The 18,535-nt window shown below is 40.4% G+C and overlaps 1 protein-coding gene across 1 annotated transcript; it reads left to right on the top strand.

Annotated features, from left to right (window-relative positions):
* The first annotated feature begins 4,749 nt into the window (after positions 1–4,749).
* TMEM17 (transmembrane protein 17) lies at positions 4,750–12,797 on the top strand. Its single transcript, XM_079792187.1, has 4 exons — positions 4,750–5,322; positions 9,439–9,542; positions 9,707–9,820; positions 11,269–12,797. Exons 1-4 carry the CDS (start codon positions 5,223–5,225, stop codon positions 11,545–11,547), a joined length of 597 nt encoding a protein of 198 aa, XP_079648313.1. The 5' UTR covers positions 4,750–5,222; the 3' UTR covers positions 11,548–12,797.
* Positions 12,798–18,535: the final 5,738 nt, after the last annotated feature.

Below are 18,535 nucleotides of genomic sequence, written 5' to 3'. Positions count from 1 at the left end.
TTCCCTTCTCTGTTCTTCAGTAGTGAACTAATATGATTGTTGTCCATAAATATTATAAGCATCAACTAACAATTTTTGGAATGTTTTTTAGCCTTTTTGACCATTTGTGACATCGATAATGACAGGATTCTTGGCCTGGCCAGTGTGGCTCAGTTAGATGGGCATCATCCCATGCACCAAAAGGTTGCTGGTTCAATTCCTGACCAGGGCACATGCTAGGGTTGCAGGCTCTATCCCTAGTAGGAGGCATGCAGGAGGCAACTGATGGCAATTGATAGATGTTGCACTCTCACTTCGATATTTCTCTCTCTCCCTCTCCCTTCCTATCTCTCTAAACAAAATCAATTAAAATATTTTTAAAAAAATTTTAAATAGTAATAATAATGGCAGGATTGTTTTCAAACCACAATTTTTCTCTCTAAACTCTAATATATTTTTGCACCATCATTGTTTCTTCCTCAATTTATTTTTAATATTTGTTCTGAATTATGACAGGCGTGTTTATTATAGGAAACTTGAATAATAAAAGGAAAAACTATAATTCTGATCATTTTTTTCCTCCAGAATTCTGATGAAATAATTTCAATCTGAACAAGGTGTTTCACCTCTTTATTTCAATGCTAAGAAAATATCGTTAAAATAATTCACTCAAGCCCTAACCGGTTTGGCTCAGTGGATAGAGCATCGGCCTGTGGACTCAAGGGTCCTGGGTTCGGTTCTGGTCAAGGGCATGTACCTTGGTTGCGGGCACATACCCAATAGGGAGTATGCAGGAGGCAGCTGATCAATGTTTCTCTCTCATCAATGTTCCTAATTCTCTATCCCTCTCCCTTCCTCTCTGTAAAAAAACAATAAAATATATTTTAAAAATAAATAATAATTAACTCAAGTTTTTGGTAAATTTGGTTAATACAATTAATTGCACCTTCTGTCTTTACTGGAAGAACAATAGAGGTATTGCTTCACAGGTAAAGTTAAATTTAGAAAACTAAAAGCTGGCATGATTTCACTCCTCTGTAGGTGTTTCTTCTTCATAAGCATTATTTTAATAGATACATCAATGATAGAAAGCCTTATCTACACTAATAAAAGAGTAAGGTGCAAATTGACCGTACCTTTGCGATGCCCACCAGCCAATCAGGAGTGAAGATGCAAATTAACCCAACAAAGATGGTTTGCATACACAGGTGCTGAGCGGCCGGGGGTGGGGCAGGATGCTTGCATCATCACCATGGTGACGATGCAGGCGTTCTGCACTGCCCCAGCCGTTCCAGGCCTCTGAGCAGCGTGGGAAGGCGGAAAGGCGGTTCCGGCTGGAGTGAAGGTGGTGCCAACAGCCAGGGGAAGGAAGGCCCATTCTTGCACAAATCTTCTTGCATCGGGCCTCTAGTAATGAATCTTCATATCAACCATGACAGTAAATTATCATCATTCTCACTTTACAAACCAAAGGTCTGAAATCAATTGCACGGCTCTTAGGTGGCAAAGTGAGGATGTTAGGGGGTTTGAACCTGCTCTCTCTGCTTCCATGGGCATCCTTTCCACTACAGCCCAACACCTCACCATGAACATCATAACCTGCTTAATTAGGCCCTGTGGTCAAGCACCTTGTTTTTTAACTAATACCAAAAATGTTGGAATAGCTTGATGTGTAAAACTTTTTTGTTTTTATGATTATTTCCCCAAAATAGAGCCTTAAAATTTGGATTATTGCATTAGAGGTAGGAATATTTTTTAGGTAATCTGTACATATTATCTTATTGCTTTCCTCAATAAGATTGCTCAATTATACTATGCCGCTATAAAAAAGAAGGAACTTCTTCCATTTGCAACACCATGGATGGAACTGGAGAGCATTATGCTAAGCAAAATAAGCCATTCGGAGAAAGATAAATATCACATGATCTCACTCATATGTGGGATATAATGATCAACATAATTTGATGAACAAGAATAGATCCAGAGATAAATGGTAGGGGAGGGGGAGGCGGTTAGAGAGCAACCAAAGGACTTGTATGCATGCATATTAGCATAACCAATGGACACAGACACTGGGGCGGTGGGGGCTTGCCTGGAGTGGGAATGGCTTGGGGGGGGGTCAATTGGGGGAAAAGGAGACATATGTAAAACTTTAGACAATCAAAAAAATAAAAATAAATTGTAAAAATTATTGCTCAAATTATAATTCACTTCCTGCTTCACTGTGCCCTTTATAAAAATATTGGTTATAAATAATAATAAAAAATCTTGGTTAATTTAATAGTTAAAAATGGATATTTTATTGCTAAGTTTAAAATAAATTTATTGCTAAAATTCACTGTGTTTTAATATATCAATTTCCATTCTATAGCGTGAACGTTGTATAAAAGGGCTTTCTAGTCCCTATACTAGGAACGGGAAGGTATGGGAGTGGTCTTTAGACCTTTATTCATTCATAGTTATCCAGCTCCCACTCTAGGTCAGGCACTGTGCTAATGTTAAGGATATAAAGATGAAAGCCCATCTCTGACCTCACAGAGCTTGTGAACTAGCAAGAGAATCAGACACAAATAGACAATTATAGCACAGCATGACTAGGACAGTGATCAAAGTAACACAGAGGAAGATGCTTTGAAAAACATGGAAGAGGGCACTTAAGCCATCTACAAGGGAGGTCCCGGAAGCCTTTCTGGAGATACTGAGGCCTGAGCTCCATCTTGAAGAGAAGTAGAGTTAGCCAGATTTTCCCTAACGTATCCAACCAGAATAAAGTGCATCTTTATCTGTGTGTTTCTTTACTAATGTGTATTATAGTTATTTGTTTCCATGTCTCTTACTCTCTCTTTGGACTGAGCTTCTTGATGGAGAGGGACTATATCCCTAACTAGCAAGTACAATGTCCCAAAAAATAAATAAGAATGAAATAAACATTAGTTGAATTATTTTGAAATTCTAGCCTTGTAGCTACTTCCTCCCATAACTTTCTCTTGATGTAAATACTAGAGGCCCGGTGCATGAAATTCATGCACAAGTGCGGTCCCTAGGCCTGGCTGGCGATCGAAGCACGAGCGTCTGGCATGGAAGGGCAGGTCCCAGCTAACCCCTGGGCCCTGAGCAGCACCTGGGCCCCTGCACATCCCCCTCTGCCTGAGTCACGACGCCTGAGTCCCCATGAGGAGATGTGGTAAGCACGGCCGGATGCTGCAGGCAGGGGCTCAGTGTGGGCCTCTACACCACCCAACAGCGCCACACAGAAGCCGGGCGGGCGCCGCACTCTCTCCTAGCTGGCCTCACAAACCGGCTCCTGTGCAAACACACAGAGAACCCAACCGGCCCCTGTGGTCCCGGCGGCTGCGGCCTGGCTCACCCAGAAGAGGCCACATGGGTTCAAGGAGGGCTCCTCGTGGGCACCCAGCACCTGAGTGTGGAGGCTTCCCCAGCGTGCGAGCCCTGGTGTCCCCGGGGGAGGGTAGCAGGGGGAGTGAGAGCGAGCTCAACAGACACCCCACATTCTCACTGCACCTCCGTCCCTGTCACCCCCGCCCCCAGGTAGCCAGCAAGAGGTCGTAGCGCATTGCTGATGCCCGCCATGTTTTGCACCACCCCCTGGTGATCAGCGCACGTCATAGCGAGCGGTCGAACTCCTGGTCCAACAACCACCCGAGGGGACAATTTGCATATTAGGCCTTTATTAAAAAGATGCGGGGGTTTTTTTCCTTTTGATTGTAAAAATACTGTTCACTGTACATGCATCAGAATGGATGGAAAGGATGAAAAATAGGAAGTGTTGGTGAAGGATGTGGAGCAACAGGAATGCTCATACATTGCTGGAAGGAGTAGAAAATGGTGCAACCACTTTGGGTCATTTCTCTCAAGCCAGCAATTCCACTCCTAGGAATAAACTCAAACACAAGTGCATGCAAATGCTTACAAAGAGGCATACTTTTACCAAAAGTGGCACTATTTACAATAGTTCTAAACTAGAAAATACACAGATGCTCATCAACAGTAGGATGGATAAACTTAATGGGTCCCACACAGCAAGAAAAATGACTACAAACTATATGAAGGAATTTCATAAAAATAATTTTGATTACTATAGAGTTAGATTTTTTAAAAGCACTTACTGTATGATTAATTTTATGTAAAGCATAAAAATAGGCAAAACTCTGCTCTTAGAGGTCAGGAAAGGTCAGAAGTGGGGGTTTAGTGACTCAGGGGATAGGAAGGGGGAGCTTCTGGATGTGCAGGTAGGGTTTCGTTTCTTGATCTGGGTGCTGCTTACACTGTAAATTCAGTTTTTGCCTTTTTCTGCATGTACAGAAGACGAATAACGTTGGGTTTAGGGGTACTGACCTGCCACTGTATAACTTGTCAGCCCTTCTCATATATGGGTTCCCAACCACAGATTGAAAAGTATATTAGAAAAAGAAAAGAAAAGAAAAGTATATTAGACTTAACTAGGTTTTAAATAATAATAATAATAATAATAATAATAATACATCTTATTTGAGAGGAAGCTGAAAAATACAAAAATGCTTTGAAAAATTTAAATCACCCCAAACCTACTTGTGCTACCTCCTCCCCTTCTGCTCCCCAAATATTTACACACACATTTTGCTAAATTAGGCTCATTTCTATTTAGTTTTACTTCTGTTTTTTTTATTTTTACTTGAAATTAATCCTTATTAAATATTCATTGCAAGCATGTTTTTTAAAGCTGCAGCAATGTATTCCATCAAATGTGTATGTGTATATAAATATATACATACATTACACATACATAGTGAATATATATACACTTTTCTAGGAACACTTACTATTATATATGATTAGAATATTATATATTACACATACGTAGTCCTAGAACAGGAGCTACTGGGTCATGAACATTTTTTAAGCTCTCCATTCGTCCTCTACTTCCTTCCAGAAAGGTGGCATCTCCTAGCAAGGGGTGAGGGATCCTTCTATCACAACCCAAACGCAGGTCATTTATTATTATTTCTACTTGTTTTTTAAGATATCGGGGCTTACAACAGGACGAAGGAATCTGCCCTACTGCGTCCGGCCAAGGCTCCCAGCAGGAACCGGCTTCTCCCCAAATCCTCGCTTCCTTCCAGGCTCCAGGCTCACAACTCGCGCCCGGCGGGCTGCGCTGTGCGGCTGCGCGCGCCGGAGCCCCCGGCGCCCCCGGTTGCCTTGGGAACCGCACCCCCCGCCGCCAGAGGTCCAGAAACCAGGCCATGGAGCTGCCAGAACCGGTCCGCCTGCGGCTGGGGAACTTCAGTCGGACCATGTTCAGGGACTCAAACCGGACCGAGCCCGAGTACAGCGAAGGTCCGGGTGAGTGGCCGAGGCCCGACGCCGGGAGTGTGGCCGCCGAGGACCAGCGCGGGTTCGGCGCGCGGATGTTGCCAGGACCCAAAATGGCGGTTTCGCCGTCGGCGGGTGCCGCCGTGCGGGAGCCCCTTGGAAGAGCGGCCAGGCCGCGGGCTGGGCTGGGACGCCTCGGGTCCCTGGTGGCCGCCGGTGCTGGGCTGGTCGTGCTGAGGCCTGGCCCGCGAATTCCAAGCTGGGCAGCTGAGGTGGAGCTGGCCTTCCTCAAAAAAAAAATAAAAAATATATATATATATATGCTATAAAAGCCGCTTTCGCAGCCCACGTCGGGCCCCGCGCCGTCTGCGGAGGCGGCCCTGCCTCTTTTAGCCCCTAGATGGAGGGAATCGCCCCTTCCCAACCCCCAACCCCCACCCCGGGGAAAAAGAATTTTCCTTTGCAACTTTCCTAGCAGAACAAGGACGTCCCACCACCAGGCGGTTTTCTGGCGGAAGAGAAGGAAAGAAGTTTTTTCAGTGAGTCGTTTTAAACCGCTATCCGCTCCCGAGTGACAGCGGCCACACTAGCATCGCCTTCAACAGAGCTCCTGCTTCCCTGCCCTCTCCTTCCCCGCCCCTATGGATGGCTCTTTCACCAAATCTGCTGACAAAATGCCACGATGCTACATCGTGCAACCTGACAACAAGTCATCACGCGATTTCCTCCAGTTTCCCCTTCTTAAATCAGGATGATAGACAACATACGGCCAACCACACCCATACGCTTTTATCCCTGAACTCTGCAGGAAATAGAAATCATCTCCTCTTTTCTTGATTTAGGAATTTTTAAAAGGGTCAGAGAAAAGTAAAGTCAGTTTCCATAGTTGTATTTTTTCAACGTCATGACTTGCCTGTCCCACCCCACCCCCACCCCCAAATTTAGGATGTACAGCAAAAAAACACACAACATAATGTGAGAAATTAGGTTTTTACTTTTCTGATTTCTAAAGCTAAGGCTTAACAGGCTCTAGAATCTGATGATGCAAGGTATCAGGGGTCAGCAGACATTTTCTGTAAAGGGCTGGATAGTAAATACTTAGACTGTATGTGGTAGATCTCTGTGACAGCTATAGATAATGGTAATTAGGTAGACGTGGCAGTGTTCCAATAAAACTTTATTTGTGGATACTAAAATTTGAATTTCATAAGAATTTCAGTGTCAAAAAATATTATTCTTTGATTTTTTTTCCCCCCGGCCATTTAAAAATGTGAAAAAGCTCACTTGCTATACAAAATTAGGCAGCTGGCTGGTGGTTTGCCTATCCCTGACTTATATTATATATGTTTTAATTTAAATTCTATTTACAGAACTCAACTTGTACTTTTGCAAAATTTAGTAAATTCATGTCTGTGCTTTCAACGTTCATTTACATATTAACTTGATTTTCAGTTGCATGATTATAAGTTTGATCTGCTGAAATACAGAGCATAACTCTTAAAATGTTATTGTACAAAAATTTTTAACACAAACTTCTTTGCTTTGCAAAATTTGACTACAGTTTCTTCTCTAATACTAAATTTTCAGCCTAACTAATTTATCATTGTTTTTCCACATTTTCTTTGTGGATCTGGAGTAGGTTTATTTGTACTGTAATTACAAGTGTATATCATTACCATGTCCACAGCTGACCAAGAGTTACATTATTAATATGAAAAAAATCCTAGGATGGAGAGTTGCCTTCAGATTTAACAGATTTTAAGAATTCATCCCTTTATCAGTGGTAAATTAATAAATAGGTTCAAGCAAAGTACATCATAATAACGATTTCAAAAAGTAGATCAACGCAGCTGGTGTGGCTCAGTGGTTAATGGTCGACCCATAAACCAAGAAGTCACCAGTTCGATTCCTGGTCAGAATACATCCCTAGATCCCCAGTAGGGAGCATGGAGGAGGCAGCCAATTGATGTTTCTCTCTCTATCCCTTTCCCTTCCTCTCTCTAAAATCAATTTAAAAAAACAAACATTTAAAAAGTAGATCATAATCAGGCATATTCTTAGAGCTAAAGAAAACCTTGCTGTGAGACCATGATTATTCCTTCTGTTTTAAAATTATTAAATGACAGATATAAAATACTAAGTTGTGGAGAAAAAGAAAACAATCTGTTTTTAAGAAATTTATTTTAGAGCCCTTGTAAATTCTTACATTTAGAGCAATTGATTTCTAAATATGTGTCTGTTCCTGTTAGTAAATTTAGGATGCAAATGTAGGGCTTAGTTTTTTAAAAATTCTTAATTTAGGACCCTTCTCCCTTACACAAAAGCAAAATATTATGTAATCAGCCTTATATAAATGAAACTCATGTACTACAAATAGCTACACTGATGATGTCCATATGACAGTGTTTTCATAATTCATTCTGCTTATGTGTATTTGATATTTACCAGTTTAAAGTAAGATGCTAGGTTCTCTGGGGATCTCAAAAGTGGGTAGAATGTGGTCTGTGTTTACATTGAGCCTGTACATCAGTGAAAGAAGAGGAAAGGGAACATACATTTACTGAGTGCCTCCTGAGGGCCAGGCATGGGTGCTAGGGTGAAATAATTGTATTCTCTCTAATCCTCACAAGCAATCTGTGAGATAACTTTAATGTTACCATTTTTCAGATGAAATTGACAGACAAAGAGGTTAAATAGCTTATCTCAAGTCTGGCATCCAGAGTTACTGGGGAGATTGGGGAATTCAGGGTTTACTTGGACTCCAAAGGTCACGATCACTTCAGTACACCAGGCTGTCTTCAGTGAGGGAAGTATGGTTCTTTGCTAACCCTCCTGTACACAGGTTAGAGTGGTAAATACCTACCAAGGAACAAGATGTCTACTGGAGTTGGGGAATATAATCAAGAAAAAAAAATTATGGAAAAAGTGGCATTTAATTGGGTATTAATGAATGGGTGGGATTAGGGTATGCTGAAAAGGGGTGTGTCTAATTATAATTTGGGGAGATTCTTTTTTATATGATACTAGAGGCCTGGTGCACGAAATTCGTGCACGGAGGTGGAGGGCCCTCAGCCTAGCCTGCACCCTCTCCAATCCAGGACCCTTCAGGGGATGTCCAACTGCCTCTCGCAATCTGGGACCACTGGCTCCTAACCGCTCACCTTCTGCCTGCCTGATTGCCCCTAACCCCTCTGCCTGATTGCCCCTAACCACATCTGCCTGCCTGATCACCCCTAACCACCTCTGCCTGCTACCTTAACACCCATAACTGCTCCCCTACCGGCCTGATCGCCCCTAACTGCTCCCCTGCTGGCCTGATCACCCCTAACTGCCTCTGCCTCACCCTGTACCCAGGACCCAGGCTTCCCTTCCTCTGGCTGGCCGCAGGCACCCAGGACCCGGGCTGGCTTCGCCCAGGCTGGCAGCAGCTGCAGGGGACTGTGGGCGGGCGGCTTGTCCCTGTCCCAGGCTGCAGCTTCAGCACCTGGTTCCCCAGGACCACAGGGCGTGTGACTTGTCCCTCTCCTGGGCTGCAGGCGCAGGCACAGCCACTGGCACCCGGGACCACAGGGCGGACAGCTTGTCCCTCTCCCGGGCCACAGCCTGGCTGGTCTCCATTCCTCTCTCACAAGCTCATTTGTGCCTGGCGGGTCCCCATTCCTCTCTCCCCAGTGTTGAGTATCTGAGCCTTTACAGTGTGAAGGTGTGAGGGCATGATGACCATTTGCATATTAGCTCTTTATTATATAGGATTTATTTGTGAGAGAGTAGTTTTCTGTATTTTATGTGTTTGTTTTATGAGCTCTTTACATAGAACTCTACAAAGTTGGTAATAATAATTATTGTGTCTCAGTAGGATTTATATTGATAGTGTACATTTAATCTATACTAATAGTGTGCAAAAAGCAGACTGTAATGGCAAAATGCTAAAGTAATTGAAAAGTTTGAAACAAACCCCCAAGTAACCAATATATGAACTAAATAATATGATAGTGAATATTTCCTTGTACTGGCAATAATTATAAAGATGCTTAACATGTGTAGTTTTGTTGAGCCAATATGATAGTTTTTCTAGGGAACTAAAGGATTTATAGGGCATAGACCAGGAATAAGAGTTTGTCCCTTTTCTCTCTGTTTCTATTGTAGATAATGAAGTGGTTTCCAGTTTAGCATTGCAGATGTCACTTTATTTTAATGCTTACTTTTTCCCACTTTGGTGGGTGAGCAGCATTATGATGCTTCAAATGAAAGTAAGTCTAAACTTTAATTAATACTTCTGCTAAGGTCTCTTCTGCTCATCCCCTGGCATTGTTACATTGTCAATAAAATCAAGTTCTTAATATTTTATTTCTATCTCAGGTCATTTTTACTATATGTGAGATTTTACAAACATGTTTATTTTTGTTTTCTTTAGTATCCAATTCTTCCTGATTACTACAAATTCATTGTGGTCACTGTGATCATCCTCATAACCTTAATTGAAGCTATCAGGCTGTATCTGGGCTACATGGGTAACCTACAGGAAAAGGTAGGCTCTTCTTCCCTTTCTCTCAGTGCTACACGTAAATGCAATAAGGTTTCCATAGCAAGGAAAGGGCAGTGCGCTGTGGTGGAAGGAGCAAAGGCCTCTAGTTAAGGCCTGGCTCCAAGGTTACTTCTTTTGTCACTATGGTCTGTTTACTTAATCTTGTTAGCCTTGGTTTCTTCATATGTAAATTGGGGAAAACAAATAGATAAATAAATAAATAAAATGGGGAAAATATTTACTTCACAAGTTGGTTGGAATTAAATGAAATCCTTATATAATAAAAGGCTAATATGCAAATTGCCCCCTTGACAGGGAGCTTGACCAGGGGGTGGGGCCGCAGGCAATTGGCCCCTCCCCCCTGCCGGCCCCTCCCCCCAGCTGGCCCCACCCCTGATCAGCCCCTCCACCCTGATCGGGTCCGGGCCAGCAAGGGGGAGGGGACGCTGGAGGTTGGCGGCCTGGCCGGACCCCACCTGTGCACGAATTCATGCATTGGGCCTCTAGTAATTTATATAAAGTACCTGAACATAGTAAGCACTTAAGAATTGATCATTTTCCCTCTTCTCACCAGTCTTGAAAATACTCAGTCAATTAAACACGTTCATTTGGATCCTGAATAAGAAAATGGGGGCCCTGGCCAGAATGACTCAGTTGGTTAGAGTGTCATCCCGGGTACTAAAAAGTTGTGGGTTCAATTCCTGGTCAGGACACATACCTAGGTTGCGGGTTGGAAATCCCTGGTTGGAAACTGATTGATGTTTCTTTCTCACATCAATGTTTCTCTCTCTCCCTCTTTCTCTCTCTTGCTTATTCTCCCTCTGAAAATCAATAAAAACATATCCTCAAGTGAGGATTAACAAGAAAATGAGGAGAAATTATAAACTCATTTCCTATGCTGGGCACATGTTTTCTGAATCATCAAGCTACCTAAGCATTTACAGGTAGTTACCAGAGTTTAGGGATAATGCCTAAAGAGTCCCAAGGTTTTCTAAAAGGCCCTTCATAATTAGGCCCCACCCAGCGTATCTCACTGTATTTCTTGCTATTTCCTAAACTAAACATCTCTTCCAGGTTGACATATTGATTCTCAGTCATGCTCATCCTACATCTTCTTGCCTCTTCCTCCTTCTACCCAGCTTTAAAAGCCTACATCCTGAATTCTTTCACCTACTCTGATCAGTCTCTTATCTTCTTGTAGCACTTAGTCTATATTTCTAAGTGACACATTTAACTATTCACTAAGGTGTAGTATTCTAGGGCTGTCACATAAGTTAGTTTTCTCTTCTAATCTAGACTATAAGTTCTCTGAGGACAAGGACCGTGTTATACTGCTTTTGAGTGACAGAGCGCACAATGTAGGTTCACCGTAGTGCTAAGGATTTGCTTATCTGTGTGAACAAAAGAGTATACTTTACTGATCTGATTACTTTCAATGTGTGTCATTTCAGGTTCCTGAGTTAGCTGGCTTCTGGCTTTTGAGCCTTCTATTGCAGTTGCCTTTAATTCTTTTCTTGCTCTTTAATGAAGGCCTAACAAATCTGCCCTTGGAAAAAGCGATACACATTGTCTTCACTACGTTCCTTACTTTCCAAGTTGTTTCAGCATTTCTTACCTTGAGGAAAATGGTAAATCAGTTGGCCACTCGTTTCCACCTCCAAGACTTTGACCGGCTTTCTGCGAATAGAGGAGGCATGAGAACAATGAGATCCTGTATAGAAGAGATTTGACCCAGTGCTGTTTAGTGAAAACTGAAAGCTCATTCTAGAAGACTGTGAGTTAGGAACACGTCAGAGATGTAGCATGAGAAAAAGGACAAAGCAAGTGTTTGGACTTGTATACTCTCAAGCTCGGAAAGTCCAAATGATAACCGGGAACGTGAGCCGAGGTGTTTTCTGGGTCATGTCTTGCGACGCCCAAGAATGAGCTCCTCGGGCCAGAAGATTAGCAAAATTGTGGAAAATTTATTACAAGCATATTCAGACTCCCATCACGGAGAGGGGGAACCAATAGTGGGCTTCCCGTTAGAGCCTTGTAGTTCAGGGGTATATATTTGCTACAAGCCTGCTCTATGTCTACCTGTGTCGTCACCTGATTGATTCCCTCAGTTGTTTTTGCCCAGCAACGGGCCTGAACTTTCCCTGTTTCTATGTGTTCCTTCTCCGTTCCTATCCTGAACTTTTTCTGTTTCTATACGTTCGTACACCTTGTGACTGCAGGCCCTCCCTTGTTTTCCCATGCCTCCCGCTTTGAGTCCAGAAACATTTTATTATTTCTGCTTGGTTGGTTTTTGTGACTAGGCTGGCTCAAACTGCCCTGTCTGCCCCTGTCTATGTTCCACTGGACCCCTGCCTATCTGCCTGCGTTTCAGGTTAACCCTCTCACAAGGATGAGGGCAGTGATGGACTCTACAGTATGAAAGCAATAAGTCAACCTTAAATCCTAGATGATGTCCACATGATGCCAAATATCTTAATTTTTTTGAAGTTGTTGGCTTTCTCAGGTTTGCAGATTTCTGTGTTGGTGGTCACAGTTTACCAGCTTTACTGTAATATTTCTAGTTAGTACCTTTAACATTTCTAGTTAGAAATGTGTATATTTCTTTTAAACTTGTTTTTTTTTTTAATCTTTATTGTTGAGAGTATTACACATGTTCCCCTTTTTATCCCCCATTGCCTCCTTACACCCAGTTTCCGCCTCGCCCCTGGCCTTCACCACCCTATTATCTGTGTACATAGGTAATGTATACATGCATATAAGTTCTTTGGTTAATCTCCTCCCACCCACCCCCTTCCCTCTGAGATGCCTCAGCTAGCCATATCTTGGCAGTTCATCTGGAGCACGTGGAAATCCTTATGAATATTCTGGTATGTTAGACTATATTTGTAAACCAAGACACCACATTTTCATGTCTGCTAGGGTTAAATTATAACCTAATCTCAGCTGTTATCCTGAGGTTAAGAAGAAAACAAGTGGATTATCATGGTATTTAGGAAATATTTTTATAATAAAATTGTAACTTTCATAAAACCATGTTCAGTATTTATGGTGGTGTGCTAAATGTCTTTATAATACATTATAAAATATTTATAATAAATCATGCTTGTCTTGTACAGTTCTTTTGGGCATGGTTTTATTTTTATACAGAGTTGCAAAGGATGGAAGGAGAAAAAATAGATAGCTTCTTTGTAGTAGGCACTATACTAAGCACATTAGTCCTTGTGATCTCATCTACTAAATCATTATTCACTGAAGAACTGCTTCATACCCAATAAATTCATATGAGTGTTGATTTGAAAACCAGAGTGCCTATGAATCCATAGCGAGAGCTAAAGTGACCAAAGGGACTTAATAAGCATGCTCCCTTGCTAATAGGAAAAACATTTAAGGAAATTCAGGTAAGAGCACATTGTTTGGGTGTATCTGAACATTATTTTTAAGTATAGGATTGTCTTAATGGATATACAGTAGTCTCCCCTTATCCCCTTTATCATATGTATATGCTAAAGTTTATAAATTAGGTCTAGCAAGAGATTAGCAATAACAAAAATAAAATAGAACAATTATAACAATATACTGTAATAAAAGTTATACAAATGTGGCCTCTCAAAACATTGTACTGTACTCTCCTTTTCACTTGAGAGCACTCATAGCTCCTCTTTGGCATAGCTTAATTATCAACATCACTACTCTTGCACTCTGGGGCCATTATTAAGTAAAATAAGGGATACTTGAACAACGCTGCAATATTAGTTGATCTGATAACTGACTAATGATCGATAGCATCTACCGTGTGGAGACGCTGGACAAAGGTATGATTCACATCCCAGGCAGAGGAGGACAGCGCTAGATTTCATCATGCTGTTTAGAGCAGGGCACAATTTAAAACTCATGGACTTATTTCTGGAATTTTCCATTTAATATTTTCAGTCCATGGTTGACCGTGGATAATTGAAACTGCAGAAAGCAAAACTTCAGATAAGGAAGGACAAATATAATATCTTCTTCTTTACTATAAAAAAAATGTGCCTTTATACTGAGAAATTGTTATAGCTACCTTAAAAATTTTTTTCCAATTTCCCTTCTCATGCTCATCTTAGGTTTTCCATGCTTTGCATTATTTATTCTTATATTGCTTACTTTTTGAAAATGTTTTCACTTCCCACTCTTAATTACACCCGACCAAACTATTGATGCTAATTTTATTTCTGTGTTTTTTTATTACACAATTCAAGGACACCACCGCCCCCTCCCCCAGCCCTCCACATGCATTGGTTGATTAAACTTTTCCTCATACCAAATTATTCACTAGGTGTACTCCAATAACTTGAAATTCAAAACGGAATTCTGTGTGGAAAGTTTTTTAGAACTTATATTTCTCTGGATTTGTTTTCAGATAGGAATAGATGGGTGAATCTATAAAAAAAAAGTAAAATAAGAACACTAAACTTACTTAACAGATAAACTAAGGGGATGATCAAAAAAGACTTTTTAACAATTGTTTGCAAAGTTTTGTTTTAAATAATGGAGACTGACACATTTGAACTTTAATTTAGGATTAAGAGATTAATGACTAAAATACTGGAGTCAAAAAAGTTCAAAGACTATAAAAATTTTGGAAAAATAAATTTGGCTTATTAAAATTCTCCAAAAATGTTTTTGCTATAATAACAATATTGCTTAAAATACAGACATAATAAGGGTGGGGTAAAAGATATTAAGGAGAACATGACAAAGTCATTTGTTTTTTATCCAAACAGTAAAACCATGGTTTTGTGTTAGGCTTTACCAATATTTGCTATTGGAATATACCTATGTAAGCATATGAAAATTGAGATTGAGGAGATATTTACATGCCAGCACATTTGGAATTTAGGGAGTCCATTATTTTATTTGAATAAGTTTGTTTATCCTTAATTCTATTACATCTTTCTCCCTAGGGCTTCATAACACTGTTCTGAATATTTCTAGTTAGGATGTTGAGCTTCACAAATATTTTGCATTTTACATTTTCTTCCAGTCTTTCTCATCACAAAGTAGATGTAAATTTCTGTAAATCAGAATGATTTTTTAAATTGGATTTTAATCAACATGTTTGAATGTCTAATATGTGCAATGAATAGTGGAGGGTACAGACAAATAAGATGTGCTCCCATGTGGAAGGTAAAATATTTGTAAGACAATCTTAAGACAAAATAGAAAAGTCTGACTTCATCAGAGAGGTGCATTGAATGAGTTTCTACCTGAGAAGTACCCTGGCTCCCAGCATATCTCCCCTTTGTTCCTAGCTCTTAAGTGTTCAGGATTAGTACACTGTCCCTCCGTCTTCATCAGTTAGCATACACTATTCCTCTCATTGTCAGAGCACAGGGAGGAGACATGGAAGGTGAGGGTGCAGTTAAACATGTATGTTCATGGCAGCATTATTCACGGTGGCCAAGACATGAAGAGAACCAGTGTCCTTTGATAGAGGATTGGATCAAGAAGACGTGGTACATACGAATACTACTCAGCAATAAGAAAAGATGAATACTGCCATTTGGGACAACATGGATGGACCCTGAAAATATACTAAATGAAATAAGTCAGAAAAAGCTAAGAACCATATGGTTTCACTCTTATGTGGATATAAAACTGAAACTCATAGACACAGACAACAGTATGGTGGTTACCAGAGGGAAGGGGGTGGAGGGATAGTAAAAGGTAAAGGAGGTCAAATATGTGGTGATGGAAGATGATTTGACTTTGGGTGGTGGGCACACAATGCAATATACAGATCATGTAACACAGAAATAATACACTTGAAACCTATATGATCTTATTAACCAATGTCACCCCAATAAATTTAATTAAATAAATAAACGCTTACGCACTTATTGGAACTTGCCTGCCCACACAATAATGAAAGTTTACTGCCTGGTGGAAAAAGCAGATAAGCAAATCATTGACAGCACAGTGTGATGGGGGCACTGTAGGATTACAGAGAAGAGACTTATGAAAGATGAGAAATCTGGGAAGCCTTCCTAAACAAAGTACCACTTGAGATTTGGAGAATGAATGGGTATTAAGTGTTAATTTCAGTATTAAGAGACAGAAATCATAGTGACTGAGTACTGTTTCAGGTATTACATGTAGTTTGGTAAAGCCTGGTAGGAAGGGTGCATGAGAAGAAAGGGCACAAAATAAGGTAGAGAAACTTAGGAGGAGCTAGTAAGCTATGCTAAAGATTTTAATATTCTGAATCCCTGAGTAGTTTAAACAGTGAAATGTCACAAACAGATTTAGATTTCAGAAAGGTCTCTCTCTGAAGACAGTGTGGAAAATGGATTCAAAGGGTTGGACTAAAGGAAGAACTTGATGCAGTAACTTCAGACAGAACATGCTGGCCTAGATAAAGTCAGTGGCAGTAAAATAATTTAAGTAGGACATATTCAAGTTTCAAAAAATTTTTATTTTACATTTTAAAATAGGTAGCAAACGTTTTTTCCCAACTCATTCTTTTGGGGATTACACACATCAGTAAACAAAATGACATACTGATTGTCTTATTGAACACTCCCTCAAATGGTTAGGTTATTAGACTTAAATAGAACTCTGTCTAAAATAGTCTTTTATACATTTTATTTAACACTAGAGGCCCGGTGCATGAAATTTGTGCACTGGGGTGGGGAGGGTGTCCCTCAGTCCAGTCTGCACTCTCTCCAATCTGGGACCCTTCAGGGGATGTCCAACTGTCCAAACCAGCAGTCAGACATCCCTCTCACAATCCAGGACTGCTGGCTCCCAGCCTGATCACCCCCTAACCACTCCCCTGCCAGCCTGATCGATGCCTAACTGCCCCCCTGCCAGCCCAATTGCCCACAACTACCCTCCCCTGCTAGCCATCTTATGGTGGCCATCTTTGACCACATGGGGGCGGCCATCTTGTACAACAGTGTGAGGGTCAAGTTGCATATTGCCTCTTTATTATATAGGATAATCTACCCAAATTATTCTTAATTTACATCAGTTAAGATGATAGTTTTTAAAAACTTAAATTTTAAAAGAAATTGAATCAAGATTTTGAAAATAAAGAACAGAAATCTATAATTCCACCACCTTAAAAGAACAACTGTTAGCAAATGCCATGTTTCCTTGCAGTTTTTACTTTATAAATGCTTTTTAAAAATATTTTTTTATTGATTTCAGAGAGGAAGGGAGAAGGATAGAGAGAAACCTCAATGATGAGAGAGAATCATCGATTGGCTGCCTCCTGCACGCCACACCACACACTGGGGATCGCATCTGCAACCTGGGCATGTGCCCTGACAGGGAATCAAACCCTGACCTCCTGGTTCATAGGTTGATGCTCAACCACTGGCTGCGCTATAAATGCTTTTTAAAAACATAGTTGTGATCATCAGCACTTACAATTTTGTACCCTGTTTTTCTAAGAACATTATAAATATTTATCCATCTTTCTCCATAGTCACACAACCATCATCTTGAATGATTGCACAATATTCCACCAAGTAGATAGGCAGTAATTGAACTTATCTCCTATTGTTGGGTATTTGTGTTGTTTCTTCTTTTGCTTTTATACATAACATTATAATGAATATCTTATGCATAAGGCTTTTTCCATATCTTAGATGATTCTTTTTCATGAATAAGCTATCAAAATTGCTAGATCATAAGCTATGAACATATTTAAGGACCCTTGATGCATAGTGCCAAATTGTAACATCCACTTTCTGCCACTCACCACCTACAATTCTAAAGATAGTATAATACAAAGTTTGATAAGGACAGACTTATGGACCTCAGTTACCCATTCATCTTTGTTTCTGTGTAGCTACCACAGGAACACTGAGTCTCCCAAGGAGGGAAAAAATCTAAAAGCTGCTAAAGGAGAAGTGCAAAGAATTAAAAAAAAAAAAAAGATTTTTGAATTAAGGGAAAACTGATAAGGGAGGGAAAAGGATTAGGCAGGCTGGTCACAGTCAGCAACAGAGAGATGTGACACAATAAAAACTGGGTCGTTGAGTTGGGGCAGCCCTAGGACATAAAAAGACTGAAATGAAGTAAAGCTCTGGATTACTCTGTTCTTGAATATTGAATTTTTTCAGAAGCATGGAGCATGAAATATTATAGTGATAAGCCAAGATTGGAAACATAGCCAAGAAAAAGAAGTCTTTAAGGGATTGTTTAAAATGTGCTGAAGGAATAATTTGGTTTGGTCTTAAACGGCTCAGAAAGTAAATTGACATAAAGCTTCTGCATAGCAAAATAGGCATGGAAGCAGAAAACAATGAGGCAAGCAGAATAATCCATAAATTTGTTACAATATAAAATGTTAGATGTTAGTTCTAAAAAAGGCTTATCAGAAGACTTAAATGCTGTGTTTTATAAGTGCAATTAACACTAACTTGTTATGGGTATATATATCTTTATTCTAGGTTTAAAAGACTTAATTTGGGGAGTTTAAGTCAAGAAAAAACTAAACATTTAATTATGAGAATCATTCTAAAAATCTACACCACTACCACCACCACCACCACCACCACCACCACCACCACCACCCCACAGTGTTTAAGCATTTAAAAACATTCAGCCCCTGAAAAAATGTGTTTAAACACAGGTTTAATCACATTTAAATTTATCTTGGTGCTCACATAGATTTATAGTACCTCTTTCTTAAAATGAGTCCAGACATCAATGTGTAATCATTTTAACCAA

This window comes from Cnephaeus nilssonii (genome assembly GCF_951640355.1).
Source record: "Cnephaeus nilssonii genome assembly, chromosome: 15".
Lineage (NCBI taxonomy): Eukaryota > Metazoa > Chordata > Mammalia > Chiroptera > Vespertilionidae > Cnephaeus > Cnephaeus nilssonii.
Note: the sequence above shows the minus strand (reverse complement) of the source record. Positions and strands in the feature narration are given on the sequence as shown.